The sequence below is a fragment of the Leiobunum rupestre genome, chromosome 4 (assembly GCF_980474605.1).
Source record: "Leiobunum rupestre chromosome 4, qqLeiRupe1.1.hap1, whole genome shotgun sequence".
Taxonomy (NCBI): Eukaryota; Metazoa; Arthropoda; class Arachnida; order Opiliones; family Sclerosomatidae; genus Leiobunum; species Leiobunum rupestre.
The window spans coordinates 44,955,668-44,979,289 of NC_143387.1; the positions used below are offsets into that span (position 1 = coordinate 44,955,668).

The following is a 23,622-nucleotide window of genomic DNA, read 5'->3' on the forward strand; positions in this document are numbered from 1 at the left end:
TCAACGATCAAATTCGCCAGTCCCAACTCGCCCGCCAAACTACTACTGGGGGTAGAAAGGGGGCCGGAAACGAAAAAGTCGTACCAAGTGGAGTTGGCCATCGAACCAACTAGGCTACCTACGCGGGCCGGAATGGGCGCGAAAAGTCTTTCCCGCTCTTTCTCCTTAGCTAATAAAACGTAATCAACTCGTTACTTCCAGGGACACGTAGATACGTCGCGCCGCGACAGGACCCGAGCCAAATAGAGCGACATTCCCAAAGCACAGTCACTCGCCTCTGGCTGCGGGCATTTTCATCAACTAAAGCCAGTCCGGATACTCCATGCAAACCGAGTTACTAACTTAATTTCGGATAGGTCTTCACCGTCGATTGAGTTACCTTGTTCTATTAGGTTTCTACCGAAGCGACGAATTAGTGTTTTTGGATTAAAAATGTTCCGCGGTTGCGAATGAAACCTAAGGAGGTAGCCGATTCCTCACTCGCTGGTAAATGTGACCGAGAATAGTCCTAGATACGCCGGAAATTAATGATCGTCTACCGTTTCCATTTTCCAAATTAAGGAAAAAATAGGGTCTTACTTCTAAGGGTTTTAATTTTTGAGGCCCAATCAACAGGCCTCAAAGCTTTCAAGTTACAGATGGTGAGCAACATTGGGCAGCAGACGAAATTTACGCTCAAAAACTAACCCCCTTTAAAACCGCGCCGATTTAAGGAGGGGCCGATGGTCTATCTTCCCCAGGGCCCTAGTAAAATCTAGGGTCTTTTTTCGGGAAATCAGAATTTAAAATGAAGACTGCCCCCGGCATGCGTACTTAATAGCCAAAATTAAAATTACAATAGAGAGATGTTCTATACTATCTATACCTCATATTGAAGTTTATAAGCAAATAGTTATAGCTATTTATACCAAAATTTCAAATTTTTAACGTTTCATATCTTAGTGAAATTCAAGTTTTGAGCCTGGATCATTTACTTCTAAATGCCATAAATCCATGGTCAAATACAGACAAGCTTATCACTTGTTTCAGTAAACTACCCCTAACACTTGAGTGACCAAGAGTTACTATAAAAAATGTTAACGTCATCTTTTACATTTTTTACGTAATAGTTTCACAAAGGAGTGAAGGCACCATCAAAGCACGCGTTGGAGGTTCCAGCTCACGAAGCGCATCTCCAAGGAGATCTGAAATCACCCAAAGGATACAAAAACCGACAGAACCATGACAGCTGGCACAAGAAAGATATGCATCTGCAGGATTTGAGCTTCAATGGCCACAAAGGTCACCACGCCACACACAACCCTCGACCCAAAATTCAAAACAAAGAGCACGGCCACCACATGCTTCAAAACGACCAACCCGCCGTAGCTAGCCACCATAAAGGCAAGTACCAGAGTGAGGTTTGTAGCGAAACATTGGCTCATTCGCGTTATATATAAATATAGGGCCTAGTTCGGAAGAACACGGATTTCTTCACCGTCCTCACAAAGTAACCCCGTCCTCTCCGAGCGTACACAGCGACAAGAGTCACCATCACCAGAAACCCGCCAAGGTCATGACTAGGACCTACCAGCCGGAGCACGAAATCAAACCGGAGCCCGTTCACACCAAAAAGAATATCCACCACAAAGAGAAGGGAGACCACCCTAGCTGGTCCAAAAACAAGAAGCAAAAGAAGGCCTACGAAAAGAAGATTAAGCAGAAGCAACACCGCAAGAAGCAATTCAAGGGAGAATTGCACAAATTGTGGTAGAAACAATCAAATTCATGAGGGACTCGGTGACTTGGCAAAGTAAAACAGTGGTCAGAGAGTGATAACACCATTTCAGTTTGGGTTATTTTCTGACTAACTGGTTAAAGAGCCCAATTTTGAAACGCAAATTTCAACGTTTAACCGGAGTAAACTAATAAGGGCTCTTTTAACCGATTAGCTTAGGAAGAAAGTTAACCCAACGAAAATACTAATTAGGAACTTTTTTTACTAGAAATTGTTTCGTTAGATTTAGGTTTCATGTGATAATAGTGATAACGTGAAACTTTCATGAAAATTAACCAATTTAAAAATGTTTTTTACCCACAAAAGCAGCGTTGTTAGTTTAAACAAAATGCAGTTAATAGTTGTTATCGAAAAAATGAGAGAAAATTAACGAGATACTGAACCCAATCATTTGAAATCAAACAATTAAGAATATAACAATTGTTTGGTTTCAAATGCTCGCTCAACGGAAAAAGTAACAAAATCATATCCAGTATTTGTACTTCGTTCTTTAAGGAGTATTTATAACCTATGACCAAAACTTCTTAAGCCTATTATAATTCGATTTCAATGGCCAAATTAAACCCAAAATTTAGCTGGGAAACATTACCTCCCAAACGCCAAAAGACACTAAATATACGAAATGTATCCTCATTTGGAATAATTATATTTGATAACTATTAGTAGAGCCTTTTGTTATTTTAAACCCATAACAACTAAAGTTGCAAGTTTTACAAATGTTGTAAAATTAACCGTAAAATTTACTTTATAAAAATAATGGTGGAGGACAAAATAAATAAGGCTGTTTTAGCATTCTTCGATATAGCTAAGTTGAAAACAAAAACTAATTTTGTGATTATCTATTGTGGCGCATTCTAGTGTATTAATCGAACAACTTTTAAATAAAGCTTTCAGTTTTTTTCCAATTGTGCGTTTAGTATACCGCTTGATAGGTCAATAAAATATAAATGTATTTCATCATTTTTTCGTATAGTGAACAATTAATTAAGGCTTTTTCTCAGTTACGAAAAACTAGATAATAGCAAAGAGTTTGGCGTACGATTTTGATTTTTGAACCTAGTATTGGTCAAATAAGTGTGAAATTCCCAGCTGCTGTTGTGTGTCAAACCCTTGAGCTATACAGGGTGTTAACTAAATACGATGTCGGGCCAATAACTCAAAATGTGTTTTAGCTAGGAATTGGACAACGGAATTTTCTATGACCTTGAACCATGTCTTCAAGGTAAATCAAATTTTATCTCGAGAACCATTAGAGATACAAAGTTGGTTTCAATTAGAAACGTGTACCCCGTCACATTTTAGGACTAATAGCTTTGGGCCCACCTAATTTGACCAATAATAAGTCGACGGATTTTAGACAAAAATTAGCAGGTCGTGATGAAAATAATGGACCAAAGACCAGGTTTCAGGGCTAATTTTATCTGAAAAGTGTATGAATTTAAATTTTAAGTCTAAATGACTTTTCATTTCTCTAAATCCATTGGTTTTCGAGATTAACTTTGAATGACCTTGAACCATGAGTCATCCGAGTTTGAAAATACTAAAGACCCCCCTTACCAGTGAGTGTCTGGCAAATTTTCATACTCTATAGTGAGTTGCAGGCTAAGAAAGACAAAATATATAGTACAATTGGCGCAAGGATGCCTCAGATCGTTTCCGGTCATTCCACCGCGCGAAATTTGAATTTGGCCATTTTACGGTCAAATTCGAATTTTGCTCTTTTTGTCGTCTTTTAGCGCCATCTAGAGACCGAAATTGGAATCTTTATTTTTTAATTTCATAAGGCATTCCTATAATTCTTAAATTTAAAATAGTATGTATAATTATTTATTTTTGTAAATTTATTTTTACGTCTTACCAGTTAAATCGGCAGTTTCTTTTAAAATAGTTACCACGCTTTCTGGGGGGTAACGTTGTCTTAATGAGCTATAGACGTTTAAAATTATATTTTTCTCTTTACTTGTTAACAATAAATCTTTATCATGCTTTTTATAGTAACCTCTTGGGCTATTTAAAATATTTGAAGCTTCAATTATCGAACCTTCTTTAGCTGCATTCAGTAATTAAACTCATGACAACATGAAATTAAAAAATAGATTCCAATTTCGGTTCCTAGATGGCCCGAAAAAACTATGAAACTCACGAAATTTGAAATTGCCCGTAAAGTGGTCAAATTTAAATTACGCGCGGTCGACTGGCCGGAAATGGTCTGAGGTATCCTTGCGCCGACTGTACTATATATTTTGTCTTTCTTAGCCTGCAACTGACTATAGCATGAGTACTTTTCGAGTAATTAGCCCTACAATCTGGTCTTCAAACAAATTCTTACAAAATAAACGAACTTTATAATATTGAAATGACATGGTTTTTCGAATACCAAAATAAGCTGAAACTATAAGTAGCAAAATAGTTATAGGCATGACACGTCAACAACGACGAAATGTTCTTTTGTGAGGGAAGAAATTGACTTGGTTGGATTCCAAAATCTCAAGCTGGCAAAAGTTTTTCGTAAAGTATATTTTCGGTAAAATCAATAGCTACATAAAATCTAAATCAAAGCCAAATATAGAGTTTGCGCTATCGAGACAAGTTGAATATAACCGGTTTTTATACTGCCAATCGGTTGTCAAAGTTCCATCACTGTGCTCGAAAAACAGGAATTACTTTATGCAAACAAGAATACTTAAAACTCAAGCCTAATTTTGGTAACTGTGTAAAACCAATAATATATTTATGTATACTTATGGAGATTGACATTGTTAAGACGACCTCCGGAGTTCATGGTCGAATTTTACCCCGGCAGGCGTGGGGGAGACTAAGGAAAAACATTATCAGCGTACGCTTAAATCTGAGGCAGAGGCGAACTAGGCATTTCAATCTTAAAGTCGAAAAACTTAGATTTTCTATACTTCGAATTAAAATGATATTTGCTTTGTTATATTAAGAAAATTCAATTAATTCAAATATATTTAAAACGATATAATATACAGGAAAACCACAGTTTGTTCACAATCAAATTCCCTGACTTTTCCAGATTTTCCCTGACCATCTGATGAGATTTCCCCCGACTTATTTTGCACGAAGATTTTTTACCTATATTTTAGTAAAAGTTTCCTATTTGCAACCGAAATTAAATTGTCCGACAATTCCCTGATTGTTAGACTAATTTTTTAAAATTCCTTGACTTTTCCCTGATTTTTAGACCAATTTTTTAAAATTTCCTTGACTTTTCCCTGATTTTTATACACATATTCAAATTCCCTGACTTCTCCAGGAATTCCAGGTTTTCCAGGTACCGTGGTAACCCTGATATACATTTTTGTTCAATTATGTGTCGCTCCTCCAGATGCATAGGTCCCAAAATCCCAATAATAGCCTTTTTCCCACTCTATTCTATCCGGACTAAATTCCCAACACTTTTTTATTTAAATTCCATAGACATCGTTGAAACTGTTTTGGTCGTATCTACGATCTCTAAGCGAAGTAAATTGGAGCCCATTAGTTAGTAGATGTAGGCGTACCGTGTGCGGATACTTCGACTATATAACAGACACACTGTCATACGAGAGACTAAATTCAATAGCTTGAAATGGGTTTAAGACTAGCCATTAAAACAATAGAAATATTACTTAATTGAAAGTAGTCGCACGAGCCTAATGTTATCCTAGGTGGAGGGCTAGTATTTTGACTACAATAGGGTAACATGATGACGAAATGGAAATCACGAACTGCAATCCTATGAGCTTTTTATTATAATTGTTTTAGCCAAACCGAGCCGCCAAACACTCTTCGCGTAGCTTTTTAAACCATAGGCGTTAAAACTAGGTTTACACCAAATATTTACTCTTATTTTTAGTTAAATTATTAAATCAAAGCCATTTACTACGAATTTAATTAGACAGTTGATAGTGCATTCCATGAAGTTGGAAATTTTCAGGCTTTGAGTTGGCCAAAATTTGTCTTTAATTTCTTCAGACTTTCGAGTTTAAATATAGGGTATTATAGGAAATTAAATTAAATTATAGGACAAAAAAGGAAGGACGTTAAATTATAGGAAAACATAGCAGATATAGGAACTGTGGTCACCCTGCTTCGAGATTAGGAAATATAGCGCCATCTGCCTTAATAACCGTCAAATAAATATGTGAAGAAATATCAGACGACTTTTGAATTTCTAGGTTTCTCGGTTGAGCCACGGCCAACTTTGATCACGCGCTGTTCGCGCTACAGCGGCCAACCCATTCGTTGAAGTTTCTATGTGGTTAACCAATGAGCAAAAGATATGTGTATGGCTTGAGCGCCCCTAGCGGAATATTATTTTTAGAATAGTTTTTGCATTGAAGCCAACATAAAAACGAGTGTAGCGCTGAACTCCTACAGGTTATAGCACAGTTTATAGGGGGAAAGTTTTTGCTCACGGAATTTCGACGAATGGGTTGGCCACTGTAGCGCGAGAGAACAAAGTTGGCCGTGGTTGAACTTTCAGCTGTTGCGCCGAGATAATTTTGAACGAGCAGACAGCTTTCATATATTCAAACACGGACTTTGAATTCAAAGTCCGTGATTCAATTTAAAACTCGGTCGGTAGGCAGCGATACTAAAGACCCAAATTTAAACTACGCCCGAAGATAACTTTTGAAAATTAATGTTCTTAAGCTGAGACGTTCAGCTTTTATATCAAGATAATTTTGAATGAGCAGACAGCTTTCACACATTCGATTTAACACTCAGTCGGTAGGCGGCGATACTTCTGACCAAAGTTAAAACAACGCACGAAGACTATAGCATCAAAAAGTGGCGTAGAAAAGTTTGCAGGTCTGTTGCTGAGTCACACAGCAAAATTGTGTGATTTAAGTGACTAACAATTTTAAAAATAGTTACTAAAAATTTTCTAAAAATGAAGAAAACCAAGGTTTTAAAAGTTGAAAAAATGCTTTGCCGCTCGAAAATACACAAGCAGACGAATTCAAATGATCAGGGGTACGTCAAATTGATAATATTTCTTGCAAGAAATGTAAGATTTCTTGTGATCCAGTTAACTTGACGATTTTTAAAACCGGAAGTAAGAGCGATTGACGTCAGAGATTTTGCAAGATTAGTAAGATTACTTTCGAGGTAGTTTTAAATAAGAATTAAAGATGGCGTCGAATGGCGGTGAATTATTTAACAGACCTTAAAGACGATGATACGGGAATAATTTATAAATTTGAAGTTCCAGCCGAAGAATTTGAGCGAATTTTGAATTTTAAACATATCTTTATTGTTCTTCGAGGCTTTTATAATATTAAAGCAACATTTCGGCGTACTATTTATGAAATAGCATTTGATGACAAGGCTTAATGATATTTATATTAGTAGTGTAGTGTCATTAGAATTCTTAAGCCTTGGCGTTATTTTGAGCTGCAACATGCATTAAAAACACTCTTGTTTGACTTAATTTTTTAACGAATAAATTCGTTAAAAATTTCGATACTCTTGAGATCATAGAAATCTCATAGGTAACTAGAATGCTGCCGTGTAACTGGAAAATGGGCCAAACGCCGTGGCAGACAATAGCCAGATCTCAGCCAATCAGAGCTCAAAGAGTGGTTCTGCCAAGAATTTTATGTCACCAGAGAGAATGACGTCACCTATCTCCCGCTAAAGTAGCGGATCCAAGTAGGATAATAATCCTCCTTGGCGAACCACTCTACGGCCTCTCATTGGCTGAAGGTTCAAGGCGAACAGGCGTCAAGCTCGGCCGTAGGCGGAAGCATTCTAGTTACCTATGAGATTTCTATGATTGAGATAAAAAGTATTTCAACGAAAGAATCAAACAACTCTACGTTTTCGTCGATTTGCATTCTCTGACACCTAGGAGCAACAAACACAAGGAAAACGCAGCTAGCCTTTAAACACGCTAACGAAGGGTTGTGTACGAATTTCATTGGACGAGCGTCACGAGCCTTTACTCTGAACGTTTTACGGGCGGGGGAGGGGGAAGACAATTTCCGAATTTTCCCCTTCCGACGGCAGCAGGCGCTAAAGCGTCTAGCCAATGAAAAATGTACACAAGAAAATCCACGAGTTTTGACGGGTTGCGTTCTCCTTGTGTGGGGTGTTGTGTTTGTTGCTCCTAGCTGACACAGCCGCCATTTTATTTGGGACTTCGCGATCTTTTCAACTTGACGCAAAAATCGCGAAATCATAGAATAATTTTTCTTGGTAGACCGTTTCTTATAATAAGGAAAATATCTTCTTCACTTGACGCACCCCAGGCTTCTTCCAAGCGCAGCTGCAGCGCCAAAATGAACAAACTACAGAAGTAGTAACTGGCGGGATTTTTTAAAAATATTATACTTTTCGCTAAATCACACGGAGTTCATTTCAGTTACGTTTTATAATTGTTTATAAAAGAGTTTTTAAAGACAAATAATATTAAAAACGCAAAAAAAGGTATAAATAGGGACTAATTTTTGAAAAATTTACTTTTATTGACCGAATTTTAAAGAAGTGATTTTAAGTGAGAAAAGTGACTCAGCAACAGGACTGCGTTTGAGAAGTGGAGAGGGGAGGGGAGGGACAAAGCAGTTTAGGCCAGGTGATCTAGAGGGGTCAGTCCCCAGGCGATAAGATTAAGAAGAAAAAATAAAACTAAAAAACGGAGCAATTTTTTATTTCTTTGAATTTGGAAATTTTATAGGTTAATTAAAGTACAGCGGCGATTTTTTTTCCGGTAGATACGACAGAATCTGACGCGACGATTACGATATTTTTTTGTTAGACGCAAATTAAGATCTCACTTTTTAATTTAATTGAAAAGTTTTGGAATTTTTTAAGTTTATAGTTGCAATTCTATTCGTGGCAAAAGTGAAGAACAGCCCCCCTCCTTTTATTGGTTTTTTATTTTCTTAGATGAAAGCCCAGTGTGTAAGGAGTACGAAGGTATTTTTTTTAGTTACCGCAAATGAGAATTAGTTAAGTTAACGCGTTTTGAAAACCGTCAATTTCAATGCATTTTCGACAATAGTTTAATGTGAGTTCTATACTTTTTCTCCCGAGATAGAGCAGGACACGTGAAATCAAACTTTATGGTTGGTGTGTACTAAGGAGTAATACTGAAAATGAAATTTGTAGTGGTAGTGTAGACTATACTTAACTCTTACAAATAAAGGATTTGGGAGGGAACTGAATATGTTAATGATATGTACCTCAAAGAACGGGATTTTTTAACAATGCAAAAAGTTTTAATCGCAATTTATTGTTTAAAAAGATATGATCAATGTAAAATTGTTACTTGCCAGCAATTTTTACAACGGGAAATACGACATATTTCGAGATTTGTTTGTTTATTTGATGACGTAGGACTGATGAGGAGGACGATTCTTTAAATGTCTAGATTTTAATACGTTTTGGAGAACGTAGTACTGATGACGAAAAAGGAAAAGGCTGAAATGCAGAACAGTACTAACTTTTAAGGGTTGGGAATTCTTCTCGTATTTCAACGCATTTTAGGTTTTTTTTAACCATACTATGACTTCTGTGTGATGTTGACTTATACAACGTCGAATGTACTCTAAGTATTGGCGCCTAACGGCGCCGCGCACTCGCTTCGCTCGAGCGCCTCCCCAACCCCATACTAAAAAAGGCTATGGGCCAACTATAACGCAACCTAGAGGACAGCACCAAGCCTGACGCATCAAGTATCGTAAACCCGAAAACAAAAAAAAAACAAAAGTACCTATTGTTAAAAATAGCCCAAAGGACTTCGTTAACACATGTGAAAAATCTACAATTTCAAAGCATTTGCGAGGGTAAGAAAAGTTCTTTCGACTGAATTTCAACTTGTGCAATCGAAAACAGAATATTGGTGCCTGACGGCGCCACCCCAACCCCATTCTTGCTATCACGATGGGCCGTCTATAACGCGACCTAGAGGACATTATTTACCTAGCCATAACGCATCAAGTATTGTCCAAATACGCGGAAAACTAAAATAGTTAATTGATGTTCAATGCTTCACATTGGCCCAAATAATTAATTGATGTTCCACGCATCAAGTATTGTCCAAATACGCTAAAAAATTAAAATAGTTAATTGAGGTTCAATTCTTCACATTGGCCCAAATCATTAATTGATATTCAATTAGTATAGACCAAAATGAAAGTTTGTTTTCATGTGTCCTACTCTATCTCGGGGTAGAACAGCCAGTGAAATCTCAGGATAATACCCGTGAAAATTGAAAAATCCCATTCCCGATAACGTATATTTTACATGTTTGCGGATAATAATTAATACACCATTAAAATCAGCGTAAAAAATGCTACCAATAAATCGAATAAAAAACGAAAAATAATAGGGGGGGCTATTCTTCACATTGGCCCTATTCGTCGACACCACTAACCCACGGCCAACTTTGATCACACGCTGTTCGCGCTACTACGGCCAACACATTCGTCGAAATTCCGCGAGCAAGGATTTTCCCCCTATAAACTGTACTATAATGTGTAGGAGTTCAGCGCCACGCTCGGTGGTTATATTGTCCCCAATGTAAAAACTATACTAAAAATAATAATCCGCTAGGGGCGCTGACGTCATACACATCTTTTGCTCATAGGTTAACACAGAAACGTCAACGAATGAGATGGCCGCTGTAGCGCGAGAGATGCGCGAGAAATCAAAGTTGGCCGTGACTAACCCAACCCAAAACGCAGGATGAAAAGAAACATCTCAAATTCATTTTGCGCATTAAATTACGACGCCATGTTAGGGTATAAAAGCAAGTAAATAAGCCTGGTATACCTCACAATGTAAAGGTACTGTAACGCACGTAATTTTGAAATAGGTCAAAAGCTCTAAAAATCACTTCGGTGATAATTTTTCTTAATTGACATACTATTGTTATTATGTGATAATTTTTCCTAGTTGACATACTTATTTTTAATATTATGTTACTTATACTAATAAGTATAAAAACTTTATAAGAAGTATGCCAGTTAAAGTATTAGTGAACCAAGACAATTTGGCAACAAAAACTGTGTCAACTTTTTCTCATGGAAAATTGTGAGAAAATGAAAAAGGTTTACCTCATTCTCTTCATTGGTCTATTCAGAAAGCACCGTTAAGGTGCAGAACCAACATATTTTTGGAATTTTTCGGTTAGCAACTTAGCACACACAAAATTGCAACAATATATGTATATCAATGGTTTCCGAGTAAAAAAATTTAAATAATTATTTTGCACGGGGAAAAAAATTAAGTAATTATATTTGGGAAGAGAGTCCTCACAAGGTAGGAGGAAGGGAATTATCACCCATTGACTTTTGGAATCCATTTATTCTAAGATAGAGCGAGACGCCTGAATAGTCTCGAATATGAATAACACCGAAATATTGTATAATCTTGTATTTCATATTAAAGGGCCACAGATTCTTTTGAATTTTGTGGGTGAAGCTTCATAATCTCGCGTTTTGAGAAGTGGGAAGTTAGACAATGTTACAATAGACTAGGGTTGTTGCCACTAAATACCAAAAATACATGTAAAAATTTGGTGATGTAAGAAGAGTTCTAAAAATGATTATTCCCAAATTTATGTTCCTCTAACTGCAAAATTGGTGGTTTTCTGATTAATTAAATTTACCTATGTCACTACAGGCTCTCTGCAAGCGTAAAATCGCACTTTTTGACAATAGCTGCAATAAACTTTTATGTTACGCTAAGAAAAATTGTGCACCGAGGCATAATTTTTAGAAAATATGAATGTATTCGCCTGACCCAAAAAAAAACGTAAATAACATATTGTTTGATTTAAAAAAAAAATTGTATATTTTGATCCAAGGGGCTAATCTTTTAAATATGAAAAACATTTGAATAACAACTTTCGTAATTTGAATTAAGTCTCTAAACAGAATGGTTCTTGAAATAAATTTCTAATGCCCTTGAAAACAATGTTCAAGGTCATCAAAATTTTCATTACCTGTTATGTTACTTACAATAACAATAAATTATTCAGAATATGAAACATTTAGTGAAAAACAAATGCTTGAAAATTACCGGATTTTGTTACGATTTCTGGTATGTATAAGTTTGGTATACAAGGTTTACCTTGGGTTAAAAGCATAAATAAAAGGTCCTTACCTGAGTCAGTCTTTTAACGTCAGTCATATTTTCAGATATACCTCTTAGCCGATGATTGATGGCCATATAGTCGGAAAGCGCCAAGAGTTCAGATTCACACATTTTCAAGAATGCCAGAGCATATCGAAATAGAACCTAAATATTTGGAAGATATATACTAATAGCTTAATATCTAATTATAGAAAATGAAAAAGTCTTACTTTACTACCCTCGTAAAGAAAAACGTCCCATATTCTCATATACGTTTCCGGTGGAATGTTGTCAACAAAAATTGTTAAGAACCATGAAAATGTGTATAAAGATAAGTCAACATTTTTTTGTTCTAGATGACCATGTAACCTTGGAAGTTTATCGACAATTAGATCTTTAAGTACACGCTGAAAGAGGAAAATGTAATTTTTAAAACATCTGGTATAGGCAATTAAAAAACATGATTTTTTATTACATACTTGGTCAACTTGAGAAGCAATCAGTGTTTTACTGTAGTAATCTTGTGGCATAATGAACTCAATAATGGCAACAAGAAGCCAAAAAGCCTACAATTATTAAGAAAGTATTAAAAAATTTAAAACCACTTCTAGTCAAAAACGTAAGGTGCTATCTTTTGTCCTATGAAACACTAAACTTTGTAAACTTACATCTTCTTCATCCATATACAGCAAAGCAATTGCAGCTAGCCTATTTAATCCCTGTTATAAATATTGAATAAACTTTTATTCTATTTAATTGCAAAAACTACACATTTGCCAGAAAAACTCTACCTGACAGTAACCAACAGAAGGATTATGTCTGCTATACGCTAGTAAAACTCTCCTAAGTTGTGGAATTCCATAAGAATCAAGAGTTTCATAATGGCGGTTATTTGGCAAGGTTCTTAGAAGATCTAATTCAATCTGAAATGAAAAAATTTGATTAGCATTTAGTAATAAAAAATTAAATATGATATCTTACTTGTTTCACAGCAGGATCAAACCTAGATATGTCAGAGCTAGCTGATAATATGTTCTCATAATAATTTTCTCCCATTTTTTTTCTAAATGATCTAGTTCTCACATCCACACAACTAAAATAATACAAGAATCATTACTAAAACCAGTTTATATACTCCAATTACATTTACTTTACCCTTTCCATATTCTTCCTCTAAACTGTCTTGGAACTCCCGTCCGAAGTAATTGCTTCAACTCCAAGCCAAGTGGCAAATCACGGTTGCCAAGATTAACAACAAAATTCTCCCACTTGTTCATCCAGGCTGTAACTTCTGGATCTTTGATGCGACTAGTTATACCTTCTGATCTTAGCTTCAAATTTGAAGCTTTGGTTGAAAGTAAATCTTCTTCTTTTCCCCATTTCCAATTGAAACCCAATTCATCGTAATCTTTATCTCTATATTTAAAATATGTATGGGTATATTTCTAAACATGTAAGTAGAAATCATATTTAAACTTACCGGCCCCAAGACGGGGTGAAGAGTGGTTGAGATGAAGCTCTTTCTTCCATTGCTTCTTCTAACAGTCGAGATACTATTTCTTGGATGGATCTATCACATTCTTTAAACAATAATGATTGTTTAATATAAATACATTAAATGTAGTATTTTTTAGAGAAATATTTTCAACCTAGGTTTGGCTTTTCCAGTTCTTTCAGGAGAAACAGGAGTTTGCTTTGAATTTGGTAGCATTTAGCTTCCCATTCGCTTCGAGAGCTTAAAGAAAGTAGAAATGAGAGATATTATTTAAATTTAATTTGTCAGAGGGAAAAGAAAATGGCTAATTCTAATTGCATTTACAGCATTAAACTTCGTTCTCGTTCTTCACCATCTCGTCTTAGTAGATTTAGCTCTAAAATCTCTTTATTCAAAAACTTATTTTGCAACTCAAACGCTTCCAAGGCATCCTTTAGGGTAATATTTCAAATTAATCCCTTTTAATTGAGACTATTTTCATACAAAAAATTTAGATTCCCTACTTTCATGTTTTCAAAACCCTCTGGTTGATTAGACGCAGTTCCATCTAAGTAAGATTTAAAGCAGTTATTACGAACTGCCTCTTTGGGAGGAGTGCCTTGCTGTTTTTTCTCAGTTTCCAAATCAAAGATTTCATTTGTCAGTGAAATGACAACTTTGTCCCTTTCTTGCACCAGCTCTTTGTACAATGCAACTTCTTCCGTATTGTTTTCTAAAGCCCCTTCAAGCTTTCTGTACATGTATAATTTTTTTGAGAATAAAATCTTAGTTCAAATTGTGCAATTAAAAAAGAAACCTACTCTATCGCTTCATCTTTGGTCTGTATATTTTCTTTCAAATTGGCAATTTCATGTCTCAAACTCAAAATTGCATTTTCTTTCTCCCTTAGAAGGTCGAGATGAGTTTTAGGAATACTGAGTTGGCATACTGTCATTCTTAGAAAAATACAAAATGTAAATGACAAAGGACGCACACCGAAGAATTACTTTAAACCAACTTACAAAGTGTCTCTTTCAACAGAAGCCACTTCCAATTGTTTATGAAGAATTTGAGACACTTCCTTACTGGCGCTAAGTTCATCTTCCACTACTGTTAGATCATCAATCAGCGAAACAATTCGAACTTCAAGCTTAAATTTCATGAAGGATATTAGTTTCAGATTTTTTTTTTAATGAAAACAGAGTTACAAAAGCACCTCTCTACAATGATTGCACGTAGGTTCTATACTATGACTTCTCCCATGATGATTGGAATCATACTTTCCGGCTTCACTAGTGGCTCTTTTAACTCTAAATGACTGCTGAACTCTCTTCCTTAGAGTGTTCAAACTTGGCGATTTTGACTTAGATAAATTGGTACCTTGGTTACTATTAATTTCTTTTTGCCAACCACTGTTATCCTTTGAATTAGAAGATATTTGTCGATCTAAACAGACAGTGGAGTTGCTGGTACTGAATGACACGGGATAATCACAACCGCTAGTCCTATTGATGTTTTTTATTTGAGTGACCGAATTCATCATTTGAGATCCCAGTTGTAGCATCCTCTGCTGAGCCAATGCTAATGGCCTCTGAGCAGAGTAGGCTTCAATAGATTCATCACCAATAACTCCACTGGGTTTCTCAATTGGCTCCAGGAGAAAATTGTCCATACAGTCTTCAGTAACATCACTTTGCTCAGGTTTCTTATGACCAAGTAAACCACTGTTAGGAATCTAAAAATTTATTGCAAACCAAAAATTAATCTCTTTCTTCATCACAGTCAGTGGCATTTTAGATATTTTTAAAGCAAAAGGGTACCATTTAAGAGATTTGCTCATGGCGCCACAGAACCTCGCTACGCCACTGATCACAGTAAGTAGGGATGCACCGATATATCAGTCTATTTTTCTAATATCAGTATCGGTTAATATCGGCTTAAGTGAAGCTGATATTGGCAGATAATGGTATATGAAAAATATTTTCAGGAAATACTTAAAAATAAGAAAATTCTCGATAAATTAACTATTTGATTTGTGATAGAAAATATTTATCACATAAAATGAAAAGAAACATTCAGATATGCTCTTGCAAACTTTTTTTAATGAAAAATTATAATGATATGGTATGACAGTGCACTGAACCGTCTTTTATAATGATTTTATCATATACACTACTGTTATGATAGATAACTTTTTAATATCAGTCAATATATCCGCTGTACCCATATCGGTGCATCCCTAACAGTAAGCACCTTATATAAAAAGTAACTTCTGTTATGCCCATTTAAAGTTAAAATTTTCTTCCAAAAAAACCTTACCATAAATCTATAGGATTTCAATGACAAACCAAAAAATATTTCTTACACAATACAACAAATTGAAGTTAATAGACATGTGAGATCCTAACTATTATATTTTCGCTGAGCTTCTTACAGAAGTATTGAGTTTCCCATGAGCTTCTCTAATTATGCTTGCCTAGGTCTACCTCATGTAGACTATCTTATTACAGTTTTAATAATTAGTAAATCATGTATATTGTTTGTTAAAAATTTAAATAAATTTTAAAATGTACATGTATCAATTTCCAAGATTCTGGCAATCGGTATACTCAAAAAGTTTGGCATTTTACCCGTTTTGCCTTTATAAAATTTTTTATACAAAATCTACATAAATATGTGTTTTGGTTTGGACTTGGCACTTTTGTTATATAATATTATTCACTTAATCAGTTAATTATTGCCCCTACCCCCTGGGATTTTGGAAAGTTTAAAACTTCTGTGTTCCAAGTATTTTGCCTCAGTTGGGTTGATTTCAACCAAAGTCTTTACAAAATGCAAAATTTTAAGTATTAAAAAATCCATTTGAATTGAAAAATATTAAAATAAGGTCAATGCGAGGGTCAATGTTCCCATTATTTTCTCAAATAAAAAAATCGTACACAAATTTACGGTATTCCCAGGTATTCCCAATTATAAGTGGATATAATAAATATAATTTGTGGGTTGTAAGGATATATAATGGTGTAGTAAAGGATGTGGGTGTTAAGAAAACTGGGATTTCCTCATTTACCCCTTGTAAACCTTTCTCAGTGAGTGGGCTCTTCTTGATTTGTAGAGTTCTATTCCTGCTGTAAATTTGCCGCCACCTCTGTAACTCTTGGAGCCAAAATAAAGAAGCCTGCCTATCTTTGGCTTCCAAAATGAAATCTTTACCAGGAGTGCTATAGAGAAGAAAAAATATTGCACAAACTTTCTATGAGTCACCTAATGACTAACAATCGTATTGATAAACAGAAAGAAAGTATAATTATATTCATAAATATTCATAAGACAGTGACAATTTTTGTTGGAATAAATTTCAGATTTTATCTATCAATACAGGAAAGATGACACATAGTTTAAAAAATTCCAATCAACTTTTATTTAAAACTAAAACTAGAAACTAATCTTAAAAAGTAAATATTAGTTTTGTTCATTTGATTAGCACCCTATAAAATTATTTTAAATAGTGAAAAAATTAAAAATATGCCAGTTAGAAACTATTTTAACCGGTGGTATTTTTTAAGTACATATTTACACAAATAATTACCTAATAGTAAAAATTCCTGGTCGATCCTTATTATTAGCTTCGAAGAAGAAAGTTGCTTTTGAAATATCAATTTCACCCAAAGGCATCTGATTATCTGCGGCAGATGAGCTTCGATAGTAGTATAATTTGCAATTATTTTCACAGAAAACAAACCATCTCCGTTTAGCTGTTCTGATAAGTCCTTTGGTTGAGTACTTGCTTAAATAACCGCACAAAGTTTTGTAACTTCGAATTTGGCTCTGAGGCCGAGACCTAGGTCTAGCCTCAGTTTCAGAATCACACCCAGGCTTAGGAGGACTCCCATTACTCCGTTCGCGTTTCTTTTCTCTTAAAACTGGTGAAGGAGGTGGCTTGTCATTGGTATTTTTCGTGTTATCCATTTTGCTTTCGAAAACCTAGGCTATCACTGAATTCATACTATAAAAAAAGCTTTAAAAACAACTAATTGCTAAATAAGACCCGCTTAGCCCAGCCGAAAACACCTGTCTGTCTTTGAAGTTTGACTTGAGATGGAGCGTCTGCTTATGATTCGGATTTCGGAGTTGCCATCCAGAACAACCGTTTCTCTCCCAACTTCCCAAGAAAGTTTAAATTAACGCCGAGAACAGCGGCCGTCAAAAAATATATAGCCAAATGTGGATAGTAAAAAACAAATATTTATAAAGAATAATTGAGAAATCCAACACTTTTTTACAGAGCCGGGAATAATACAATAAAAGTAATGCAATCAAAGGTATTTTTAAAAAGCAATAATAAAAAATCAGTTAACGAAACCGCCAAATTTAACCACAAAAAAAACTGTCCACAACTTTTATCTCCACATTCTGTCTTCTGATATTATGAGACTAGGCTTATGGCGAGACATGCTCTGGCTGGTTCCTCCTAAAGATTTATAGCTTTATTAATATAGTTTAAAATCGAAATGGGTGACATAAATTTGCCAAACACAACACCACCCAAAACGAAAGAAAATATTTGCCTGAATTATGAAAATAAAATAATAATGGCACCAATGGTCAGGATTGGAACTTTGCCCATGAGACTTTTGGCCATATCATATGGTGCTGATATTGTGTACACTGAGGTAAACCCATTTTCCTATTGTAAAATGTCATTAAATCCACAATCTCAATAATTTGTGGCGTTTGATATCCTTAGGAACTCATTGATTACCGGCTCTTGAAGTGTAGAAGAATTGAAAATAGTATAACAAATACTGCATACATTGAAAAAAGCAAAATTGCTAACACCTAACTATTTTCATGTAAATTTCAGATGTATTGGGTACTATTGACTATGTTGATGATGACCAAAATATTGTTTTTAGAACTTGTGATAAAGAGAAAAAACAATTAGTTCTGCAAATGGTATAATAAATGATTCTGAAATATAATAAGATAATTACATGCATAAAAGCGTTAATTCTTTGCCATACATCCTTTATAATTTAGTATAATATGGCTAACACTTTCATACATGCATTTTTCAAAAATATTTTATACTAATATGTGCCTAATTGGAAAATGTTAAATATTTAAAAAATGTATTTTTTAGGGAACCTGCAATCCAGAACGTGCCTTACAAGTAGCTTTAAAAGTGTAATATTTTTTTTATACAAAACAGGACTAAGATTTTATTTGTAACTGCATTTATAAATATACTTAGGCAAGATGATGTTTCAGGAATTGATATAAATATGGGTTGCCCCAAGGAATTTTCAATTAAGGTATTTTAAAAATCTGTATCATGTAATAGTCATCAATGATCTCATTTCATTATTATCCCTTTTAAGGGAGGTATGGGAGCTGCCTTATTAACAAAACCTGATGAAGTTGAAAAAATTCTTTCGTTATTGGTGAAGAACTGTAAACGCTCAATAACTTGCAAGATAAGGTTATTACCAACTGTAAGAAGTTTTAATATATGATCCCTAATTATGGGTAATTGATGGTGATTTCACGAAATTACAGTTGGAAGAGAGTATTTATTTGGCAAAGCGAATTGAAAGCACGGGTGTTTCTGCAATAGCAATTCATGGTCGCACACGACATGAAAGACAACAACATAAAAATAGAAATGAAGAAATTAGGGAAATTACTCAAGTTTTAAGAATACCAGTTATTGCTAAGTATTTAATTTTAATTTAACTTCTTAAAAATGCAATTATCATTCTAAAATTGAACTATTTTCAGTGGAGGTTCAAGTGAGATAATATGTTACGAAGATATTAATATCTTTAAGGATAAGTGCGGATCCTCATCTGTAATGATAGCCCGTCAAATTGAAAAGAATTGTTCTATTTTAAGAAAGGAAGGGAAAGTTTCATTGGACACATTGATTTTAAGTTATTTGAAGCTCGTATGTAGCCATATAACAAACATTTTTAAAACTACCATTAAACAAAAATAAAATAAAAATGGTTTTCAGGCTATAGAATATGATAACCACTTTTCAAACACCAAATATTGCATACAACAAATGCTTGGTTCATTGCAAGAATCAGAAAGGGGGAAAACATTATTAGCCGCTCAAAGAATGGAAGAAATTTGGTAAAAATAATCTGATTTAATTTATAGTCTAAATAGTAACTCAATTGTATTTTAAGTGAACTATGGGATATGTTAGACCACTACGAAAATTATCAGAAAATGTTACGATTAAAAGCGCAAGAATTCCAAAGCAGAAAGAGAAAAGGAATTGAAAATGAGCCAGAAGTCTTACTAAAAAAGCAAAAAACTGAGCAGGGTGAAGCTTGGGTCTTGGAAGCGCGTTATATCAAGTATAAATTTATTTATGCGATTATTTGATAGTAAAATTCCCTAACAAAAATCTCTAATAGGTCAATGTTCCCTATGGAAGAATTACCAAAAACTATACTCTTAAACTGGACTCGTATAAACAAAAAGAAGCCACCAATATATAAAACCGTGACTTTAATAGTTTTAATAAATTTGCTATAACTATTCTATTATTTAAAATTTATTTCAGTGGCCAGTGGAGAAAGCATTCTCTTCAGTTGTTACAGTTGGAGGTCAAAAATACTCAAGCTCTTTTTTGTAAGTAACCTTAGCCTAATTCTTATCTACTGTAAATTTGTTATGGTTTTTTTCACCTAGTGAGAAGAATAAAAAGTTTGCAGAACAAAGTGCAGCTTTGGTAGCATCTTTCGCTTTAGGTTTAATTGATCAAGATAAAATAGTCAAAACTGCCGCTGGTTTATTGGGTCATGAGATGTAAATGAATAAAAATAGAATAAATAATATTTTGCATTAAAATGAATTTTCTTTAATATAGAGTTAGTGAGTTGTTCTGCTAACTTATTTAACTATCATTTAAGACGAGGTAATTTTATTATCAGAGGCTTTTTTATCGATAACCCTAATACTAGTCTTTAGAGGAATAATTTGCGTGTTAGTGTTAGTTTGGTAAAGGTATGAATAAAATGAATACTAACCATTTCCTTCAATAAAGTGTAATTAGCAGTGTTAATATGTGAATGGAAAATATTGCTCGCTATTGCAGATTCATAATGTCAATATTATATTTGTATATGAAAAGCTGGTAAAGTTGACCAAATTTGTAACTGTTTCTCCACAATTTTTTGTTTAGCTTCAATTGTTGGAATTTTCAATAATTCTTCTTTAATAATTGGTAAAATATTAGAAATATTGTTATTAAATTCAGAGAGGCATTTTTCGTAGCCATCCAGTTCCATTTGTTGCATAGTTTTCACATTCTTCAGTTCATTTATTAAATCTAATTGTTGCGTGCACATTTGCCCACCCATACCATAGTCGTTCCTTTTCTTAAGGACTTGTTTTAGAAGAGCCTCGAAGGAACAGGAAGTGGAAACGCCAAAGCATTTTTTAATTTCATGAAAGTAGGGATTTTCAGAGTTCATATAGAGCGCAGTGTTGCAAATTGGTATGGGACATCCTTTTACATCCAGTGAGAGCAAGTGCTTCATTTTAAGGTCTGAGAACAATTCGGATCCAAGAGCAACTGTTTCTTTCCAAATATCTACGCTAGTGAGTAAACTACACAAATTTACATTAGAAAAGGCTTCTTTAGTTTCCTCTAAATTTTTAAAGGAGCTTGAAATTGCTTGTCTCATTTCAGAATTTGCAGTCATAGTAGAAACAATTTCCAAATGTTTTTGTTGGACTAGTTGTTCCGATTCTTGAATTTTTTCGAGTTGTTCTTCTAAATTTTGTTGATGAAGTGTTATTTGATCTTCTTCAGTGCAAAGTGTACTTTTCAATGAAGACATTTTTACTTCGGCATCAGCTAGGGCCAAATCCATATTACATAGAGTTAAAATCATTTCACGTTTTTTAGAATCTGCAATTATATCTTCTAGTTTATTTTTAAGGCAGTTTTGTTCCAGAAAAAGTGTTTCAAGTTCAATTTCCAATGACTTGTATTCAGCTTCAAATTCAAAATGTTTAGATCTTAGATTGGCTAATCTGTGTTCCATACACTGGTCTTCAAGTTTAGCCATCTCCGCAACAGGGTCAACAGTTGCGGGCTTAAAGCTATATCCTAGTTCTTTATAATCTTTTACAATGTCAGTGTTGTCAACAAGTCTTGATACATTATCAATGGCATTTTGGGCATGAACACTCAAGCCCATAAGCACAATTTTTAATGAAGAAGTCTTCAACAGGTCAAAAACATGAAGAACCACTTCTTGTTTATTTTTAGCTTCATCTCCTTTGCTGGAATTGCTTGCGTAGTTCAAACAAAGAGAGTAGGTCTCCTTCTCCAAATCAGCTAGTATTTTCAGTGTTGATTGCATCAGCATGTTCTTCTTTGTGCAAGTGGATATAATTGATATGGGTTCATCATCTTTCCCTTCTGATTTCTTCATATTTTGAACTGAATCCTGTAGTTTATCTTTCATTTGTGTAAGTTTCATGGTTTCCAACTGAAATTGAGCTTTCTTGCTTTCAAATAATGCAAGCATGCATCGTAAATGTGAGCTCTCATTAGTATATTTATCAATTTCCTCTTGAGCATTGGCATATTCTTCTTGCAATTTTTCCAAACCATTACACTCTTGCATTAGTTCAAAATCCAATTTCTTTGATTGTTCTTCTAAATCTATCAATTGTTTTTTTGTTTCACTTCTCTTTCCTTCAACATCAGGGGCACTGTTGGTTGTTTTTGATCTTTTAACATTCCTTACAACAGATTCCCAAATTTTACCATTAGGCCCTTTGCACAAATCTTTCAAACTAGAGCAATGACTGGCTTTGGTGGGTCTTCTAGCTGATTCAGAATATCCAAGCTCATCATACGCCCACTGGCCTATTTTTAAAATTAGGCATTCTTGGGCTTCTTTAAGAGAGTCCTTTTTACATCCAGTTTTGGACATTTTATATAAAATGAAGTACTGAAATTTTTAATGTTAAATAGCTTCTATTCGAATACAGCATGTACTTCGACTCATTTAACGACGTTAGAGCTCCGGACACAATCTTAAAAGTGGCGGGAAAAAGTATTAGATGGCAACACAGACTCACAGTTTTGGTATGGACTCGTTAGTTGTATATTCTTTAGTCCATCTTTTACAAAAGAACGCGTGGTGTTAGACAGAGACCTTAGACACCAAAATAAACACAATGAAAGTAAATCTTTTAATCCATACCTCAATATTTCATCGCGTTCTTTTTTACTTATTTAATGTTTGAAAAACATTCTGAAACTGCGTTTCATAGCGTGCAATTAGGTTTTTTTCTCCGTCTTTGAGGCTAAAGCAAGACTTCCTTTCGGTGTTGTGTTTTTTTGCTCTTACTGTTTTTTTTTTAATTATCTCTTTTCTTTTCCATTTTCCTCTCTCCCCCTCGCTTTTTTTCGTTCAGCCGACACTGCTAGAGAAATGACACAAAATCTGATAAATCAAACTTATACCTCGCCTACCGTGGTTCCCGGTTCCTAACTTTTCTTCCCTCCAACTTGTACCTGCTAGGACTTCCAACTCATCTACCGGACCTAAAACTCTGATTATGTCTTTCGTCAATATAGATATTTTTCCTAACGACGTTCATGACTTATGTATACTTCAAAATGGAGGCCTCTTCATCCTAAATTTGATACAATTTGTCTTTGACATCTAATTTCGGTGGCGGAATCCACTTCATTCCGGTATTCCACTGGGGGTGACCGTGGATTATCAGTAGCGTGGATGAATTAGGGGCATGCATGTGGAGTTCAACGTCCACCGTATCGGCCCTCAAACCGCTCTTTAGCTCTCAACTTTAAGGGTCAAGAATTTTATCTACCTCCAAAAGTGACATAATTACCAAAAGTGTGTCAATCGAACCTATTTCTAATGGAAGCTACGAGTGAAATACAAGTTGGGAGGGGAGAAGGGAAAGTATGCCTTGGGGAGGGAAGGAAGATAAAACCAACAAATAACGCCTCGTTGTAAGTAACGGAGGAACTAAGTAGCACTGGTCAAAGTTAGTGTATTTTTTTATTTTTCGTTCTGTGGAGATACTATCGCCATCTAGCTACGATATAATACCATAGACTAAACAATGATCCAGAAAGGTGACAATAAATAGTCTTTTATGTGGTCGATCTCGAGTCGAGCATTCATTAAACCTTTAGCATACGAAAGTACAGGGATTGTCACACTTTTGGTAATTATGTCACTTTTGCTACCTCTAATTTTAACGCTTTCCGGTCCAG

General features: G+C 34.8%; 4 protein-coding genes across 4 annotated transcripts in view; 2 read left to right on the forward strand and 2 right to left on the reverse strand.

The window, feature by feature from the left end:
- Positions 1-2,666, forward strand: part of LOC149947953 (uncharacterized) — a 60,759-nt gene extending 58,093 nt beyond the window's left edge. The window contains exons 3-4 of the mRNA XM_090171499.1: positions 1,110-1,383; positions 1,446-2,666. Coding sequence (XP_090027625.1) covers positions 1,110-1,383; positions 1,446-1,753 — 582 coding nt within the window. The 3' untranslated portion in view covers positions 1,754-2,666. The remainder of the gene's footprint in view (positions 1-1,109; positions 1,384-1,445) is intronic.
- The window catches only part of LOC149947952 (TBC1 domain family member 2B-like), a 96,062-nt gene extending 78,586 nt beyond the window's left edge, over positions 1-17,476 (reverse strand). The window contains exons 1-16 of the mRNA XM_090172369.1: positions 16,927-17,476; positions 16,408-16,558; positions 14,554-15,072; positions 14,360-14,487; positions 14,159-14,293; positions 13,862-14,090; positions 13,683-13,789; positions 13,513-13,598; positions 13,344-13,443; positions 13,019-13,279; positions 12,845-12,956; positions 12,655-12,786; positions 12,532-12,582; positions 12,343-12,429; positions 12,094-12,270; positions 11,894-12,028 (exon numbers count right to left, since the gene is read on the reverse strand). Coding sequence (XP_090028495.1) covers positions 11,894-12,028; positions 12,094-12,270; positions 12,343-12,429; positions 12,532-12,582; positions 12,655-12,786; positions 12,845-12,956; positions 13,019-13,279; positions 13,344-13,443; positions 13,513-13,598; positions 13,683-13,789; positions 13,862-14,090; positions 14,159-14,293; positions 14,360-14,487; positions 14,554-15,072; positions 16,408-16,558; positions 16,927-17,306 — 2,790 coding nt within the window. The 5' untranslated portion in view covers positions 17,307-17,476. The remainder of the gene's footprint in view (positions 1-11,893; positions 12,029-12,093; positions 12,271-12,342; positions 12,430-12,531; positions 12,583-12,654; positions 12,787-12,844; positions 12,957-13,018; positions 13,280-13,343; positions 13,444-13,512; positions 13,599-13,682; positions 13,790-13,861; positions 14,091-14,158; positions 14,294-14,359; positions 14,488-14,553; positions 15,073-16,407; positions 16,559-16,926) is intronic.
- Positions 17,477-17,580: 104 nt separating this feature from the next.
- LOC149947954 (uncharacterized) lies at positions 17,581-22,409 on the reverse strand. Its single transcript, XM_090172370.1, has 2 exons — positions 20,381-22,409; positions 17,581-17,808 (listed from the first exon to the last, which is right to left on the reverse strand). Exon 1 carries the CDS (start codon positions 22,301-22,303, stop codon positions 20,465-20,467), a length of 1,839 nt encoding a protein of 612 aa, XP_090028496.1. The 5' UTR covers positions 22,304-22,409; the 3' UTR covers positions 17,581-17,808; positions 20,381-20,464.
- Positions 17,679-20,188, forward strand: Dus2 (Dihydrouridine synthase 2). The gene is made up of 13 exons (XM_090172371.1): positions 17,679-18,010; positions 18,085-18,130; positions 18,202-18,293; positions 18,481-18,524; positions 18,592-18,652; positions 18,719-18,832; positions 18,897-19,054; positions 19,119-19,284; positions 19,354-19,475; positions 19,532-19,705; positions 19,766-19,853; positions 19,915-19,982; positions 20,043-20,188. Exons 1-13 carry the CDS (start codon positions 17,849-17,851, stop codon positions 20,161-20,163), a joined length of 1,416 nt encoding a protein of 471 aa, XP_090028497.1. The 5' UTR covers positions 17,679-17,848; the 3' UTR covers positions 20,164-20,188.
- Positions 22,410-23,622: the final 1,213 nt, after the last annotated feature.